The sequence below is a fragment of the Tachypleus tridentatus genome, chromosome 12 (genome assembly GCF_004210375.1).
Source record: "Tachypleus tridentatus isolate NWPU-2018 chromosome 12, ASM421037v1, whole genome shotgun sequence".
Lineage (NCBI taxonomy): Eukaryota > Metazoa > Arthropoda > Merostomata > Xiphosura > Limulidae > Tachypleus > Tachypleus tridentatus.
Genome location: NC_134836.1, coordinates 7526582 through 7546400, shown reverse-complemented (window position 1 = coordinate 7546400; position 19819 = coordinate 7526582). Strand labels below are relative to the sequence as shown.

The following is a 19819-nucleotide window of genomic DNA, read 5'->3' as shown; positions in this document are numbered from 1 at the left end:
CAACATCGTAAAGACCAGGAGCAATTTACTGTTTATTAAACATATTACATAATCCGCTACATGTACACGCATATACATAATTTTGTATCGCACAGTGAGAACTTAAGACTTCGATGATCTTAAGACAGGCGAAAGTTAACAATTGAAATGTCTTTTGAATTGTCCATATTTCTTAAAACTTTATATTTTATGCAACCAGAAATGCAACAGTGCATATTTGTTTCACTATAGAAGTTTAACGCTCCAATGTCTATGTACATATACCTCTAGAAACCGGGTTTCGATACTTGTGGTGGGAAGAGCAAGGATAGCCTTTTCTGTAGCTTTGTGCTTAATAACAAAGAACAACAATAACAGCATTTTAATACATGTACTGTATTATTTGACAGACAAAATAAACCAGAAATCATTAGTATAAACATTAGAGGGAGTAAACTGTGGTTACTGTAGTATTGTTTAAATATGTTCAATATAAAGTTGACTGAATAATAACATGAACCAACAGATGTATACTCACCCGGATTCAATCTATATTCGAATAAATAACGCTACATGAAAATAAATTACCTGAAATCCAATAATTTCAAATTACACAACAGAAAAATTTTAATATCCAAAACTTTACTTTCTAATTTCTAGTATTTTTAGAAAGAAAAAAGTACCTGTAAGCCCTTCAGGGCTGAAACACCCATATATAGGAAGACGCCAAACAGTACAGGCATAGGAATATGCTGCAAATAAATTTTTAATTGGAAATATAAAGTAAAATAGGGACAACAGAAAACTAATTAAGATATCAATCTTAGTTTAATTTCACGTAAATAAGATATTAGGAAAGTTAATTAACATAATAAAGTCATTTTGTGAACAATTAATGTTCTACTCTCTGTCGTGTATTTTTTTCATATCGGAATATATTAGTACCACTATAAATACATTAAATATATTAGTACCTCTACAAATTCATTAAATTGTTTATGATAATAATTAAAAAAATTGAAAGCTCCAGTGGTCAATTTGGTTCGATGTTCAGGTAATAAAGGAAATGAGAAAAGAAAAAATGTAATAAAGATTTACGTCGGTGGTATAATGTTATTTTAATGATTCAAATATAATTTCTTTTGGACAAATTCAAAAGGTGGAACTATCAATTTCCAATTTTAACTCTATTTGAAGAAACATTTTCGAAACTAACCATTATATTAGATGGATACAACATACATAAAAATGTGGCAAGTTTCAAAATAAAGAAATAATTCAAATTAATTAATAAGTGTAAAATAACTTATTTGCTTATGAACAACAACACAAAATGGTTGAAACAATGAGATGTGTCGTCACTTATTTTTCTTAGTATTAAAAAAAAGGAATAAAGAAAAGGTAAAAACGTATTTAAAAAACAAGATAGCATAAGACATTTTCCTATTCTTTACTTGAGTCTATTTTCAACACTCGTAGCAATTTAGTTTATCTTGTTTCACTACAGGTTTTAGGCATATGTGAGCGTGAGCCTTTCTTTTTGTATACACAGTTTGGTTTGTTTTAAATTTCGCGCACAGTTACTCGAGGACTATCTGTGCTAACCGTCCCTAATTTAGTAGTGTAACACTAGAGGGAAGGCAGCTAATCATCACCACCCACCCCCAACTGTTGGGCTACTCTTTTACCAAAGAATAGTTGACCGTAACTTTATAACACCCCCACGGCTGAAGGGATGAACATGTTTGGTGTGACGTGAATTTGAACCCGCGACCCTCGGATTACGAATCGAACACCTTAACCACCTGGCCATGCCAGGCCTATGTACACAGGTTAATAGAAATGCACTGATCTACTCACTTCCACGTAGGTGTAATTTACAAAAAAATGAAAACTTTTTATATATATATACGAAATGAAGACGTAGAATCATCAAAGCTTCATGATAATCAACTTTTAGAACATAAGTGTTTCAAATATCGTTTTAAACTAGTTCGTAATGTAACAGTACTTGATACATTATTCTTCAACAATTCATATAATCAAATTGAGGATATTTTCATGTAATCAAAATTTACCTACGACCTTTTCAGTAGTTTTTAATTCAAACTGCTATTCTCAACTCAGGAGAAGTACCCAAGAAGTGAGACATTTAGGTCAACATATTTTACTTTTGATATTATTTTAACTTCTACAGTGGAATAAAAGTTCTATGTTGTTGTTTTATTTGGAGCAAAATCACATTTTAGCATTGTACTTTGTTTTGCTTGTTTTTGAGTTTTGCGCAAAGCTACACGAGGACTACCTGCGCGAGCCGTCTTTAATTTAACAGTGTAAGACTAGAGGGAAGGCAGTTAGTCATCACCACCCACCACCAACTCTTGGGCTACTCTTTTACCAACGAATAGTGGGATTGACCGTAACTTTATAACGCTCCCACGGCTGAAAGAGCGAGCATGTTTAGTGTGACGGGGATTCGAACCCGCAACCCTCGGATTACGAGTCGAATGCCTTTACCACCTGGCCATGCCGGGCTTTGTAGCGTTCTAAGTCCGTAGAATTACCAGTGGAAAAGTAAGTCTCTATGAAGATGATTATTATACTACATCCTGCCAGGTTCGAATTACTTTCTTGTACAAATGAAAATATAATAAACGTAATATCTCACCCACCTCTTGAAGAAGCAACGGAAAATCAAAAAATAGTTCGTTTTAAAATATATAAAATGTTCAACTCTAATAATTCCACCCAAATTTTATGATACCTCTTTGACTACAAGGGAAATGATTGACTAATAATTAATGTCAAAATAGTTTTTAAAGTCGTTGGAATAAAATTTATGAATGTAAAAACATCCTAGTTTCATTATTAGATTTGATTAAAAATTTAGTAGTTCATTAACTTGTATATAATTATTTTTCTTGGCACCGGTAGTAGCGTAATACTGTCAGATATAAAAGACTGTTTAGTGTAGGTAGTATTATTAATTTATTTATTTTGTGTTTGCAATCCATTGATGGTGAGGCTATGGAGATTTCTAGAAGACATAAGTGAAAGACATATAACTTGTTGCAAACAGGAATGCAGAAACAGAGTAAAAAAGTATAGTCACGTGAAAGAGAGGATCGATCAAAAATAAGTTAGAAAACGTAAAATTATCCATCGTGGGAATGAATGGCTTAACGGTTGATATGTTAGAGTAAGATTAGCAGTTTGAAACAGATAAAGAGAATAATTATTTGTCTTATCAAAGAATGTTCTAAGCTAATTGAACCTGCTTGTATGGACTTTTACAAAAGGCAAACAGTTATTGGAAATATGAAGAGGAGGTGATTATTCGAAGTACGAAGAGCAGACGATTATTAGAAGCTTAGAATACAACTGCAATAACCATGCCACAGCGTAAATGACTGATACATGGATACTACTGCGATAAAAATAGAGAAAATAGTTTGTCTTGTCAACTGAATTATGAAGCAATTGAACCGACCTAAGTGAAAATTTCACAAGAAGAGAATTATATAGTGTTTAAGATACAACTATGATCTCCAAAGTGTAAATAATTTTTGTACATACCTTTGACTTATTTCGAATATATATGTTACTTTAGAAACAAGACAACGCGTGCTGTTCGTTTATTGTTTAATTTATCGCCAACAAGTCACAAACACCTACTGGAAAATAATGCTCAGTCCAACACACCTATAAATTTACATTACTGTATATATATTCCAGAAAATTAGTTTCTGACAAATAGGTACACACAAGAAGTTACGTTCCAAATTAGATCAAAGTTTAAATTACTTTAAATTACTTTTACATCTGTTTACTGGTTTATTAAGCCCACCCTTACCTTTAATACAGTAGTAAAGAAAACAGACATTCCAACCAAAACAAAGATTAGCACGTGGGTAACACGTTGTTCCCTAAGAGATAAGGAGAATACACATATGATTTCAACTAGTTACTCAACATTTTTTCTTGCTCTATTTTTAATAAATATAGTCATACACTGGATAATACCTTGGCAAGAAAAGTAAAATATACAATAACAAAATTAAAGTAAATAAAGATATAAAAATACAGAAGATAATTAAACCTAGTAATCGAAAATAAGTAGCAAATCAGACAGATTTAATATAATACACGATAAATTTAAGACTTTTATATGCGTTTTTCGTTTTGCATTTATATTTCAATTTTCAAAATCAAAAACAGGTGTAAGTGCAAAGTGAAAATACTGCAAAATATCTAAACAATAGACATATATTTATAATTAATTAAAATGATTGAAATTAACCATAAAACCAAAATGAACAATTTATAATATCATAAATTAAAGAATCTTTAAACAGCGTTATAAGAAAGCTAAAACAATAAATGAACTATATTTATTAAAATAATACAAAACGACTGTTCGGAAACAAATAATTTTATTCTTCATATCAAGGCCCAACTGAGGTTAACAAAATGGAAGAAAAATAGTGAATGACCTTTAGTACATTTACTTCTAAACCCTTTTACTGATAGATAAAAACCCCTCCTCTACATAAAGTAACATATTTTTCTTTTATTTTCTACAAGACCGAAAAGGTACAAACTCAACGAATGGCTTTCATAATTTTCCATAACCTTTACTTATATAATTATAAATTTGTTTGTTTGTAGTTAAACACAAATGTACACAATGCGTTGTCTGTGCTGTGCCCCCACATGTATCGAAACTCGATCTTCAGCGTTGTAGCAGATATAAGTATCTTCGATAACAAGTACAGAAGTTTTGACAACATTGAACCACAATCTTAAGTTTTAAGTTTCTTCATACGAAGGTGATTATGTATGGTATAAAATAAAGACTAGATAGCATTATCAAAGTAAAATTTAGTTGTATAAAAGTGTTTCTTTTTCTTGAATCATATATTACATACGTTATCTTTTTCTTGACATATGTTGATCATTGCATTTTAAAATAACCAAACATTTAGTATTTTTACGAAGTAAGTATAAAGTAAAACAAAAGGGCATTCAAGACTCCATTAAAAATCTAATCATAGATATCTGTGACAAATGACTGAAATGGAATATTATATTAAGAAAATTATAAAACATACCTATTAATAAATTTCTTTATCATGGGATCTTCAGGTGGGCCCGGTATTTGAGGGTCGTGAGTTCGAATCCCCCTCCCACCGAAGATGCTCACCCTTTCACCCTTAGGGACGTTATAAAGGGTACGGTTAAATTCAGTATTCGTTGGTAAAGAGTAACCCAAGAGTTGAAGGTAGATGTTAAAGACTAGCTGCCTTCCATATAGTCTTACTGCTAAATTATGGGTTGCTATTGCAAATAGCCTTCATGTAACTTTACGTGAAATTCAAATTGAACTTTTTAGACTTACAAGAATTTTAAAGCATAATTTCATCGAATTTCTAAATTTAGTACGATATCCCAAACTTAGACTTGGTATGTTTTATGTAATCGCCAAAATTCAAAACAGCTGGCAATAGGTTTGGTTTTTGAATTTTGCGCAAAGCAGAAGGCTATCTGGCTACTGGCTTTAGGAATTAATTCCTATATAACGTAGCAACTTTCAATACATATAAAAAACCTCTTCTCCATGTTTTGGATCAGGAAGGGTCAGGTTTTGCGTTGGCCTGTTCATCCCTCTCTGAAATTGTTAGTATGGTTACACTGATATGAATACTAGGTAATGTTCCTTGTTACGTTGTTACATTACTCACTGTATGCTAACTTTTGGTCATTCTCTGCAGTTTTAATTTACATAACGTTTTCGTGCCACGACAATTCATGAGATAATATTAACTCGGATATTTTCACTTTCGTATGTGTTATCACATTATTAGTCCGAAAACAAATTTAGATGATTGATTTGGATTATTCTGAATTTCGCGCAAACCTACACGCAGGCTATCTGTGTTAGTCGTCCATAATATAGTACTGGTAGATTAGAGGGAAGACACTCACCACCTCTTGTTCTGTCCTGTTTTACAATAAATAGTGGTTTTTACTGTCACGTTATAACACCATCACTACTGAAAGGGCGAGCATGTTCGGTAAGTGATATTCGAAACTGAGCGGACTAACCACCACTCCATGTGATTGTATGCTATAGTTATCTATACCTTATACTTAATGTGATCGTATATATCAGTCTTCACCATGGTATTAAAGAGAATGGACTTATCGTTATAAATAAAACAAAACTTTGTTTTTATTAAGACTTTATGGAAAATATTAATATCACAAGAATTAATTTAAAAACAAGATAGAAATCCACACACAAACATCTATAAGCTAATTTCATGATTCCAAAGATGTAGGAAAGAACCAGAGTGATATATCTTTATATCGCCTTCTACCAATTTCTCTCTGATTTAAGTTTGCAAATAAAAAGCTGTTGAGCGCATAGTTTACGCCCTTTTAAACAAATTCTTCACTAAATTTGGGCCCCCCGCTAGTACAGCGGTAGGTCTCCGGATTATAACGCTAAAATCAGGAGTTCGATTCCTCTCGGTGGGCTGAGCAGATAGCCCGATGTGGCTTTGCTATAAGAAAAACACACACTAAATTTGGTGTTTAACTGGTTAAAGTTTCAATGAAGATAAAAAGCTGAACAACTTGAAAGATGCACACATTATAAAAGCCGGCGTATAAAGCAATAAAATAGAATTTATAAAGTTATATTGTGTTTCATCACACTTGATTAAATATTTACCAAATATCTCTTACTGCTAACATTAGGATACATAAAATAACTGGTTCGAGGCTTAATTACTAATTTAGTTCTCTTCTTCCAACAATAAAAGAAATTAATGATGAAGAAGGTCTTTACACCAGAAATATTCTTTCGTTTCTTGTTCAATACATGACTTGTTTTTAATTATTTAATTAATTTTCTATTTTCATTTCCTGTCATACTTTTTATTTACTAATTACTCATACAAATAAATAAGAAGTAGGATTTATGAGGAAATAATAAAATATGAAAAATTGTTTTTTAACAAAAGAATGTTAAAGGCCATTTGATTTAGCTTTTAATGAGATAATTAGCTGAATATAAGTTAAAAATAAAAGTATCTCACCATTTTTAAAAATAAAAAATCTAATAACAAATATTTATAATTATGTAACGATAGATACACATTATTAAAACCAAGTTATTCATTTATTTTAAGAAGGTGCTTATACAAAATTGTGAGGGTATAATATAAATATAATATTTATTTATATGTTAAAAACAGAATTGATCAAGTAGTTTAAAAATACAAGTAAACTTTTGAAAACTACTTTAATAGAGTAATATGTACGTTTTAAAATAGCTTTCTTAATTATATTTTACTAAACCTAGTCGTTTCCCGTTGGACAGCGGCAAGCTAAGGATTTGCAACGCTAAAATCAGGGGATTCGATTCCCCTAGGTGGACACAGCAGATAACTCGATGTGGCTTTGGTAAAGGAAAAACGCACACATACACACTAAACCATTTCTTTTTTTTTTAAACTCAATTCAATGGTTTACAAATCACAAGCAACTTATCACAAAACTAATCCCTAAATCGTTGGTTACATTAATGTTTTATTTGGCACAAAGCGACAAAATGAGCTTTCTTTGCTTTACCCAAAACAGGTTTCAAAACTCAAGATCTGAAAAAAAAACACACCTAAACTCTAATTTGAGGAAAGAAAAACCGAAATACAAATTTTGAAAGATGAATTTGTTTGGAGAATGGAAGTAGGAGAAATAACATTATTATAAATGGCTCAGAAGAGGAGTAACTCAATGAAAATTAGACCATTTTGTTAAAATAAGGCTTGGAGTAGAAGTATTAAAAGGTAAAAGGATCACAGATAGAAAAATAAAGGTACGAGGGAAAAACAGGTCATTGAAACTTCAGAATGAGAGAGAAAAATAAGACGTGCTGAAATAGACGGGAAAATTTAAACGATAAAGTATTTACTTTGACAAAACTTATGCAGATTAAACAAGGAAAATGCAAAATGTGGTAAACTGTATTTCAACTTTGAAAAAATAAAAAATGATTAAAAAGAGATTAATTGGAATTGGCAAACAAAGAGGACTGAGAAGAGTAGTTTTTCTTTTTAAAGGAAAGGGAGGACAATTAATGAAGGCGGAGAAAGTAAATACAAAGGAAGACCAAAGTATAATATTCTCTTCAAAAAAAGAAACGCAAAAGGCAAAATTTGAGACAAATTGTTAACAAGTTTATTCCGGGTAGTTCTGTATGACGTGTGTGAAACTTTGCACATTCACTGCTGAGCATCCAAAGTCTGCAAAGGCGAAGTCTACGCTCACTAGTTGAAGTTTAACGTCACTCAACGTCAATAACGAGTATGCCCCCCGTGTGCATCAATAACTGCTTGACATCTCCTGCCCATGGAAGCAATGAGATGACGAATCACATCCTGTGGAATGGCTGTCCACTCAGCCTGCAAAGCTGCTACAAGCTGAGGTATCTGCGGTTGAGGTTGTCGCCGTCGCAGACGTCGGTCCAACTCGTCCCAAAGATGTTCGATGGGGTTTAAATCTGGTGATCTGGAGGGCCAGGAAAGAACGTCGATGTTGTGGTGTCTCAAGAAGACAGTGGTGAGTCCGGCTGTGTGAGGACGGGCGTTGTCATGTTGAAAAACGTCGTTGACGTTCACCATGATGGGTTGCACATGGGGCCTAAGAATCTTGTCGACGTATCGTTGAGCCGTAAGATTCCCTCGAATGTGCAAAAGGTCTGTTCTGGCATTGTAGGCGATGGCAGCCCATATCATGACGCTGCCACCACCAAATCTGTCAACATCCTGCACACAGTTTGCTGCAAAACGTTCGCCTCGGCGACGGTAAACACGGGTCCTTCCATCCTGCCTACGAAGCATAAAACGTGATTCATCGCTAAACCAAACATGCCTCCATCGTCGATGAGGCCATACCCGATGTGCTCGAGTCCACTGCAGCCGTGCTTGACGATGTTGCTGGGTGAGGATGACGCCTCTGACTGGACGTCGAGGTCGGATTCCTGCATCTCGTAGATGGTTGCGTACGGTCTGATCGGTAATCCTACGCAGCCCTGGTGTGGTTGAAGCAGTAGACGTCGCATTGGTGGTCCTATCCCGAAGGTGACGTAACCGGATGTAGCGATTTTGTGCGGGCGTGGTCACACGAGGTCTGCCAGATCGTGGACGGTCACGAGTTGATCCATGTTGTTGGTGACGATTACATAGCCTTTTGATGGTGCTTTGGTGGACATTCACAGCTCTGGCAACATCTGATCGAGATTCGCCTGCTTCCAAACGACCAATGGCGTTGTTGCGTTGTGCTTCAGTCAGTCTTGGCGTAACTGTATTGCGTGTCTGTGGCTTAACACTGAGCTATGGAAACCGAGAACCCGTTACTTTTATAGGGATTTTACACATGTTGCACTTGCAGAACATGCAGATCTCTCAAACAAATTTATTGGACACGAATGCGTTTTGGCGAAAAATCCGATGTTTTCCTCCGTTTTCAAAGTGCACAACTTTTATTGTCATTTTGGTCTGACAATCAGTGCCTTAACACGTGTAACATCACATACTCTGAGCTTGTAACGTTATTACATATACTTCTCTTTAAAATAAAAAATATCCCTTTTGCGTTTCTTGTTTTGAAGAGTATATATGCGAACTTATGAGAAATAAAAATGTTTAAACTGGTAACAAATGATAGGTGGAACTATTGAATGGTACAAAAAGTGAATTAAGATAAAGTCTGATTATGATATTTTAATCGATGGGACAAATGAAGTGATTTAGAGGTTTGAATTAAGAGAAAAAGTTAGTTCAGACCATCAACCAAATTGAAACTTAAGGTATAGGAAGATTATAAAGAAGAATAGTGAGAAGCTTTGAAACAACTATTTGTGGGATAATAGATTTATTTATGTACAACGTTTCGTCTTTAACAGTGAAAGAGTAAACATTTAAGGTACAAATATATTCATACTAAAAATAGTCTAACCTAATAATTGGGGTAACGATATTAGTGCTCTCTGGTTGTGAATGTAATTAACTAATACAAATATAATGGCGCTCCTGATGATTTATTAATCTCAGCTGTCAGTTCTCTTATTCTTACTGCTTTAAGACATTTTCCTTTGTTTGGGTTTCTCTTTATATTCAATACCTTACATTTTTAGAATTTTATTTCTTGTTATTTTTCAGTCTTATGTTCATTTATGTTTCACTCTACGTTTTACATGTGTGTGCTTTTTTTTTTCTTATGGCAAGGCCACATCGGGCTGTCTGCTGACTCCGCCGAGGACGTTTTTCATATTCCTTGCATATATTAGTGATTTTTCCCATACGTTTCTCTTATATAGAAATTTTTACAGTCAAAACATTCTATTGTTATTTTCTTATTTTTAATTATCATATAATTTTGGTGGAAAACTTTTAATATTAGTTACTGTGGTTATGATTTCATTTTTTTACCTTAACTTTTTGCTCAAGTTGTACCATAATCTCATTAATTTTTCACTAATAACAAATAAAAATGATATTGATCCATAAACATGCATATTCTCTTGTGTGTTTTTGTGAGGTATGTTGTTGTTCTTGTATGTGTAAATGTTTTCTGTTTCTTTACTACGTCATCAGTTATACTTAGGGTCCTCATTTTTTAGTTTGGAATATTCTCTGATGTATTTAATCTCGTTTTTCACGTTCTCATTGGTTCAAATTGGTATCATACATTCTGGTAGTGTTTCACTTTTTAATTTTTTTTAACTTGTCGAGAAACCATTTTACAAAAGTTCCATCGTGAAGGTTTTTTGTCGAATTTTCAAACTAAATGTTTCTTTTTTCTTTGTGTTCACGTTTAGGAATTTTATACAAAAAATATTTTCCTGTTGTGAATTCTATTGCTTGTTAATGTATTAAAAATTTACACCATAATGAACATATAGCCAGGAGAAGAGTGTTGGAAATATTGCTGTATTATTAGTACTTGCCTCTATGGTGATGAGGAAGAAAGTTCATAACAATGGAGATTTAATGGACTTCTAATTCTTAGACCTTCTATTTGTACATTGAAGTTTTTTTTAAACATAAGACAGTTGATAATTTAATTCCTAATTCTAATAGCTGCTTCATATCTTTCAAATGTATTCGTATATTTTGTTTTAATCGTTACTTATTTGCTATTAAAATGGTTTTCAAAACACCAGTATTTTTGTGTACATCGACTCTATACCGAAGCTATAAATACTACTACTAAGATTTCCTTTTTTCAACCTGTTTGTTACATTGTAAAAGCTGTGTATGACAGTTTTCTCAATTTATGTATGTGTGTCGTTTTGAGATACAAGATGGCCATTTACATAATCCATAAGCAAAGCAATTATACGTTGATAGGATTAATCTTAGTCAAAAATGTTCTTTGTGAAACTTTGGTGTTCCAAATAACTGTGGTATTTTCGCGTTTGTATTTCTTAAAAGTGAATAAAGATTAGTGTTTATCAAATTTTATTTCTTTCAAACATTCGTTTAGTTACCCTGTTGCACATGTTGGTGACATATACTGGATTTATGAGAGAAGGAGAAATATGCTTTTTAACAAATTAACGAGCAACGTAAAAACGTAAAATCCATAACACAAAGAAACATGTTTGTTTTGTTTTGAATTTCGAGCAAAGCTACTCGAGGGCTATCTGCACTAGCCGTCCCTAACTTAGCAGTGTAAGGCTAGAGGGAAGGCAGCTAGTCATCACCACCCACTGCCAACTCTTGAGCTGCTCTTAACGTGGGATTGACCGTCACATTATAACGCTTCTGCGGTTGAAAGGACGAGCATGTTTGGCGTGGCGGTGTTCTAACCTGTGACCCTCGGATTACGAGTCGAGTGTCTTATCCACCTGGCCATGCTGGGCCACAAAGGAACATTAAAAGAATGTATAAAACCAGTATTGAGACTACGAACCAATTAAAACGTGAAAAACGAAATTCAAAACACATTTCAAAATGAAATATGAGTACCCTTTAACTATAATTGATGATGCAGTCAAGAAAACAACAGTACGCCATTTCTCTTGCTTTGGATCACATAGAAGCTGTGCAGTAAATGAGCTGTACTATTTATACGGATTCACTTAGTTCTCTACTGGCCCTGGAATCGCTTCACGCTAGTTCTCATTTTGTTCTTGTCGATATTTAATACCAATTGGCCTGTTTATCTTTATCATCTATTTCTATTCAGTTCTTCTGGATACCGGGCCACGTATTCTCGGGAAAGAGCTCGCTGACACTACAGCTAAATCTGTTTGCACTAGTGATATCACGACCGTGCCTGTCCCATACATGGACTACGGTCTTGTATTGAAAGCTTGGCTCCGCGCTAGCTGGAAGCCCTCTTGGAGTGCGCTACATGATAACAAAAAACAAATAAGAAATAAAAGAGTATGTAAAAATAGGAACAACTGAAAAGTCGAAAACCAGGAGAATTCTGTACAAGGAATCTTGTTCTTCTACCAAGTTATCAATATTAACTTTTTTTGGTTACAAGTAGATCAGAGGTGTGTTTTGTGAGGAAGAAATGTTAACACTGACCAGTAATTTCAACGTAAACGAGAGAAGCAAGACTTTCGAGGCTGTAAGACATTATTTACTTGGCCTGCTGAAAGAAAACCACATTGTATATGATTGCCATCTCTAAGCCCCTCAATGGCACAGCAGTATGTTTGTGAAGTTACAACACTAGAACCTAGGTTTCGATACTTATGGTGGGCAGAGTGATAGCCATTTGTGTAGATTTGTGCTTAATTACAATCAAATAAAAATATCTATGTCTATAATGATTTTATTGCTGGTTATTATAACAATTATGTTCCTTAGGACAAGTTTTACTCGTTTTAATCCACTAGTGTATGGTAACTAAACTTGTAAAAAGTGCTAATAGAAAGAACAGACCACATGTAACTAGTTCTTAGAAGCGGAAAAGTGTAGTAAGTAAGTGAAAAATATAGAATTGAATTTGAGAATTAGAAATAACATATTATTTTCATTACATATTAAATTTTTATTAAATCTCTGTGTAAAATATTTAGCATATTAGATTCTCTATCATCTAACTTATTAATTGATGTAATATAAGTACGTTACAAGACATTTTTATTTACTAGAAAATAAAATATTTTAAACCAAAAATGATTTATCAATTTTTTTTCCAACACCTTACCTAACTCCTAGGAACTGAGGTTTTTCGCCTGGAGCAGCAGTTTCTGATTCCATCTTCAAAGAGTTGACATGAGTCATGGCTAACACAGTAGCCGCTACAAACCACGGCAGACCAAATACAGAACAAAGTGCAATGTTGATGGCAACAATGAGTAAATCCAGGTGGTAGCCACACCCTTTCTTGTATTATTATAAATAATTCAAAAAATCAAATTACGCTTTTGAAGTGAACAATGAAATGCTTAAACCTAACATTAAAAAACCAATATAAAACATATAGTTAGCACAACAAATTTATTAGCTGTAGATAAAGTTTTATATAGTTTATTTTTTTTTTAATTTTGCGCAAATCTACACGTAGGCTATCTGCGCTAGTTGTTCCTAATTTAGCGGTGTAAGACTAGAGGGAAGGTAGCTAGTCGTTCACCACCCACCGCTAGCTCTTGGGGTATTCTTTTACCAACGAATAGTGGAATCGACCGTCACATAATAATGCCCTCATGACTGAAAGAGTGAGCATGTTTGGTGTGACAAAGATTCGAACCCTTTACCCTCAGATTACGAGATGAGCGCCTTAACCACCTGGTCATGACGGGCCCTGTATATTTTGTACAAATGTTACAAAATAAAAATAACTTCTGATCTCATTACAAATAAACAATATTAATTTCATTTTTTTCTTCCTACTGAATTTGTTTGAGTCAATTAAATTACACGCTCGTTAAAAAGCAGAATTATTTTATCTAGATCGCACAGTTTATTTGCGGAATAAATGCTGTTTGATACATACGTTTTTCTTCCGTAATTTAAACTATTCCCAGGAACTTAAAACTTTCGCTGCTGGGTTTTCTACTTCACCTTCACATTTTACGACTTTGAAACATTCACTCTTGAGTACTCCATTAATAAATGCTGGTATTTATACCTAAGTGTACTGGATACACTAGCCTTAAAATATTGTTTTATAATGTAAACAGTCAACAAGTTGTCGATATCACTAGAATATTAAATATTTATTCACTCTATTTCTTAATTTAAATAATATTAAAAAATTAAAAAAAAAATATATGCGTAAGTAATACACAGAATTCATTTAGCATGTTCTTACCATACATGGAATGAAAATGAAAAAAATAATTAATACGCATTTAATTTAAGAGACTCCTTCAACGATATTTGCTAACACTAAGAAAGAAGGAATAATATGATTGTCTAATACATTAATGTAGTTAACATATGAACATCGACTAGTGACCCGATCAACGATTTACTTTTTTTTTTTAATTTCGTGCAAAGCTACACGAGGGCTATCTTCGCTAGCTGTCCCTAATTTAGCAGTGTAAGACTAGAGGGAAGACAGCTAGTCATCACCACCCACCGCCAACTCTTGGGCTACTCTTTTACCATCAAATAGTGGGATTGTTCGTCACATTATAACGCCCCTAGGACTGAAAGGGAAAGCATGTTTGGTGCGACCACGATTAGAACCTTAGACCCTCAGATTACGAGTCAAAGGTTTAAACTACCTGGCCATGTTAGGCCCCCTGTTCAGACTCATTACATCTTTTATCACATGAGCGAAATAAAATTAATTTTGAGAAATATTTGAGTGAAATAAATAGAGAAAAACAAAGACAATCTTTTTTCTATATTCTTGACAACCAATAACACTTACTCTCAGTTTGTTCTCCTTCCGGTTGACAATCACTGCCGTAATTTGTTGATCCATAAAAACAAGGATAGTGGCAAGGAGAGCTGGCAAAACTGCAGCGAGAGACGTCCACCAGGGATTTTTACCGAACCATGGTATCAACCATCCTCGGCCTTCCCAAGTAGGCTAAATATGTTATTTTTTTATATGAGCATACAAAGGCATAAAACGTAACTAAAGTACGATAATATTACATTGCAATAAACAAGTACTGTCCGATGGTACTAAATTTAACTTTTTATTTTGAGTAACTTAATATCAAGAGCTAACTCGTGAAATCTTTTTTTTTTTTTTTTACAATAAAAGGATAAATTTATATGAAATTAAAGGCTAATTTAAAGTATTTAATAAATATAGCACCATGCGCTTTTCGTTATTCTTCCAACTTAAGTCTTTATTATTTTTTCTCAAAATGTAACATTGAAATTAAACTATAATAAAAAGAATACAGTATCCAGCAAGCTAATTTCTTTTCTTAAAGGCCAACTAGATCATCTTCAATGCAGCCATAATAGAACGTAAGACTGACCTGTAATCTGGAAGGAACGTCTAGTTTTGGAGTTTTCAATCCAACGAACATGTCTATTACTGTCATAATTAAAATAGCCAGAACGATAGAAAAATCACTGATGATCATTCGGACCTGTAATGATATACAGCTACTGAAATATTTTGATTTCAAGGTTCTGAGTACATATACATTTATTGTCGGGTATTATCAACAATAATTTATCTATTAAAAGAAAAGACAAATGATCAAAACAGGAAAAGTTGGTTATTTTATGATCTCAGAAATGCGATGAGAGGAGAGATGAAAACGAATCTGAACCAACTCGATTATTCCTGTTTCTTACTGACATTTTCTAGTCAATGCGATACAAATTAGTTTAGTTTATAGTTATGAACTAAAAATGTTATCAAAAAGAAAAAATGCAACTTATAAATACGGCAGCTGTTCGAAAATTTTTACTTCAGACATACAGTACATTACACGGGTAAATAAAACATTTTTGCTGAATGGTCTCGGTATAAGGAATAATCCATTTTAACTATTCCAGTAAACGCAGTCACAGAATATTTAGATATGAAATAGGGTGAGAAGAAGCGGATTTCGGGTCAATAATATTGTTTATATACGTATTAAAGACCTTGAGAAAACAATTAATTTCCTAATTTACATATACGCGTATATCCAAAGTTATTTTATTTTTAAATCGATAACTAAATTTACAGAATACAGGTGAAATGAGGTCTGTAAAATAAATGAAAATCGGCAGTTTGGGGGTGAAAATAAATTTGAAAGGACATGAACCATCTCGAGATACGTATTGATGGTTTGAATTTCGCGCAAAGCTATACGAGGGCTATCTGCGCTAGCCGTCCCTAATTTAGCAGTGTAAGACTAGTAGAAAGGCTGTTAGTAATCACTACCAACCAACCAACGAATAGTGGGATTGGCCGACATATTATAACGCCCCCACGGTTGAAAGGGTGAGCATTTTTGGTGCGACGGGGATTCGAATCCGCGACCCTCAGATTACAAGTCGAACACCTTAACCCACCTGGCAATTCCAGGCCGTATAAAGTTAAAATAGTTGTTGAAGAAGGAGCTGGCTGATGTTACATATTTAGAAAATGCCCACGCTATATATTTACCGAGGTTGTAGTTAAATGATTCATAGATCGACATTATGGGTCGTAGTGAACAACCAGGTTTGTCAGGTTTGGGAGTGCCGTATAGTTGTGGTGTGCGTGAGTCGGTCTTTCGTAGGTAAGAAAAAATATTTTCTGAGACTGTGTTGTTTTTTCATTTATAGTAGTATTTTGTTTAATTGATTTTCATGTGTTTGGATTTTTGTTTCGTCTACTACGTATTTAATTACACTTTGGTTAGTAATTATAAGATGATTTTTGTAAGGTAGTTTACGTCGACCGTAATTACTATTCAATAAAAATCATAATGTACTTACTTTCGTCTGAAAGAATGAAGTAGACTTGAAGGTCTTCAGAAATACGGCCAGACAGAATGTCCCGAAGAATAAGATGATGGAAAATAAGAAGACATCAGGCACATAGACAGGAGGGGAACAGCCCGCGCCTTCCATGGTTCCATTAACCTTAGCACACTCAAGTCGTGATAATTCTGTCCAATTGAGATGGATGAACTGGATGCTAGTGTTCTCATTAGGAGTACAGTAGCACTCAGAGTTTTTCATAAAGTTAGAATTAGTGTCGATGGGAAAGTCATGATTGATATGCAGAACCTAGTAGATACAAAAAAGTAGTGAACAACCAGGTTTGTCAGGTTTGGGAGTGCCGTATAGTTGTGGTGTGCGTGAGTCGGTCTTTCGTAGGTAATTTATGGTTAATTTCGTAATTTTTTTCACATTTAAGTATTTGCTTAATATTTAAGCATATATACTAAGGTAATAAATTATCTGTAAACCATAACTTGTCTTTAAGCATTAAGAACTACCGTGTTCTATTCTGTATATAAGAACATATTATTTATGGAATATTGGTACTCAACAGTCAAACCATCTTCTCACAACTGTCTGAATGTGATACAGATATGGGATGTTGTGGGCTTGAGCACCCACATCTCGTTCCCATGATTTCTAATTGCTATTATTATTATTTATGAAATTCTTTATGTGAGACTGGCAAACTAAGGTTAAGATGATTATACTATGTAACACAAATTTTGTTCCTGGATAGTATGTGTTATTTCTTAATTGCTTATGTTGTAAAACTACAGAAAATGGTCATTATTCCCTTCAAACTTTGCTTTTGTGCCTTGGATAATGAAATTTAGAATTTAACCTATTTTCTATGTTAAAAGGTGAAAATTTGCACATTTTCATTTTCATGAGGTCTGAAAGAACAACATATGAATCAAGATTTACATGTATTTATACTAAAGTTATACAAAAATGTTTAGAAGTGAGAAGTATTTCGAGATTTACGACTATAATGTAAATCACTTTCACGTATCAGCCACCAAATATAGTCTCCCATCATGTTTTCGTCATACACTTCTTGGCAGCAACGTTCAAAGTCCAATATATCTTGGTGGAAGCGCTCGCTTTGCTCCTCTGAGTATGCTCCCATGTTCTCCTTGAATTTATCAAGATGAGCGTCAAGGCGATGGACTTTTAGGCTGCTTTCTCTCTGACGGAGTGAGTACAGGGAGCTCAGGGCAGTGTGGCGCTGCGGCGATGGATGATAGCAGATGCATTGTTGCCAGCCTGGCGTTTGGAAGGGTTCGCTATGCATAAGTAGCAATTGCTTGAGTGGTCAGTGGGTTCATGCCAAATTCTTGGAATAGCAAGTACCATCCTGCAAAAGAGCAAAATAAAATTATGATGATGAAGAATAAATTTATTTAATTCACAACTAATGTGTAAGAGGTTCATGCAAAATATTTTATATGTGATATTTTTCTATATTATTGAAAATTAAAAAAAAAAAAAAATAAAAGATACTCAAATTTTAAAAGGTATAATTTAAATTTAAATTTGTATAATATAAAATCTTACTTTTCAAGCAAGCTAAAATTGTCCATCTTACCTTTTAGAGTTATTTTGCAGTGCTCGTAGGTAAAATGAAGTGGCCCAGAGTTTGTTTTGATCACCGACAGGCATGCCGAAATATGCTTTGTAGGCTTCACACATTTTATCAGATGCTGTCACAGAGTACTTTTTCACTCTTGTCTTGATAAATTGGCCACATACATAGCAGAACGCACGCGTCTGGAGAATGCTTGCAGCTCCTTGATGTCATCTCTGATAAAATCAGATAGGTCTGTGTGTTCACTTAGGCAGCTAGAACTAAACTGAAGTGGTGAGTGGTGAGTCTATATATATATTACTATGGAAAGTTCTAAAAAATTCTAAAAGGTTCTTAAATTCTCGTAAGTTCTACAACATTCTAGAAAGTTCTTGAAAATTCTTGTAAGTTCGAGAAAATTCCCTATTAGCTACTCAGCACTGAATGTACCTGGAATGTTCTGGAAAATGGGTAAATTTGAAAATTTCATTACCCAGGTCACAAAAGCAAAGTTTGAAGAAAAAAATGGGTCTTTTCCATTAACCTTAGGCATAAGCAATTGGGAAATAACACTTTCTGCCCAGGAATAAGAAAAAGTAAAAATTCTGTTACATGGTGTAGAAGTGTAGATGGTGTGGTTTATCCCCACGGCACTGTGGGTCATATTTTCTCAGACACCTCCAAAACAAGGGTACATTTTATATCCCACATTATAGCCTGTCCCCTGGGGATCCTTTTAATTTGTGCCGTCGATTCTTTTTTGTTTATTATAAAATAAAGGCATGTTATTTATATATACATATATGAATTTTCAGTTGTAAACTGTATTAATTATAAAACATCATATGCTGTATGTAATAAATACTTGGTAGAGAACCAAAAATTTATATTAATAATAAACTTCGTAACCTGTTCCAATTTAAACGTTGTTTAGCCAGCACACAAACACATATGCACACCTTATCAAAACAAATTCGATATTGATACACAAAATGTGGTGTATTTTTAGACAGGAGTTGTTGCAGAAATAACATTCTATACATTAGGCTTTACATATTTTACCTAATTTTTGGCCAAACGCGGCTCATTATAATGTGTCTTCTTTGTAACTATATGAAAGTTAATGAATACTTGATGTGAATGCGTATATTTGTAAATAACTAAAATGTGTTTATTGTTTATATGGTTGCATAGAAATAAATGTTTCTCTTTCCAGACAATACTGTAACAGATTTACTGTTATACATTTATTTTAATATCTGCGTTTGTTTCAGTTTGATGCATTCGATGTATGATGTTGGATGTGTATTGTGCTAACATCGCTTGTTTTCTAAGTCTGTAGAAG

The 19819-nt window shown here is 33.6% G+C and overlaps 1 protein-coding gene across 6 annotated transcripts in view; it reads right to left on the bottom strand.

Moving 5' to 3' along the window:
* Positions 1–19819, bottom strand: part of LOC143233556 (electroneutral sodium bicarbonate exchanger 1-like) — a 107268-nt gene that overhangs the window by 23001 nt on the left and 64448 nt on the right. For 5 of the 6 annotated variants that reach the window (XM_076469895.1, XM_076469896.1, XM_076469897.1 and 2 more), the window contains 6 exons: positions 16896–17189; positions 15455–15568; positions 14890–15051; positions 13216–13394; positions 3833–3905; positions 663–731 (listed from right to left, as the gene is read on the bottom strand). In XM_076469895.1, coding sequence (XP_076326010.1) covers positions 663–731; positions 3833–3905; positions 13216–13394; positions 14890–15051; positions 15455–15568; positions 16896–17189 — 891 coding nt within the window. The remainder of the gene's footprint in view (positions 1–662; positions 732–3832; positions 3906–13215; positions 13395–14889; positions 15052–15454; positions 15569–16895; positions 17190–19819) is intronic. The other variant, XM_076469900.1, reaches the window with a different exon arrangement.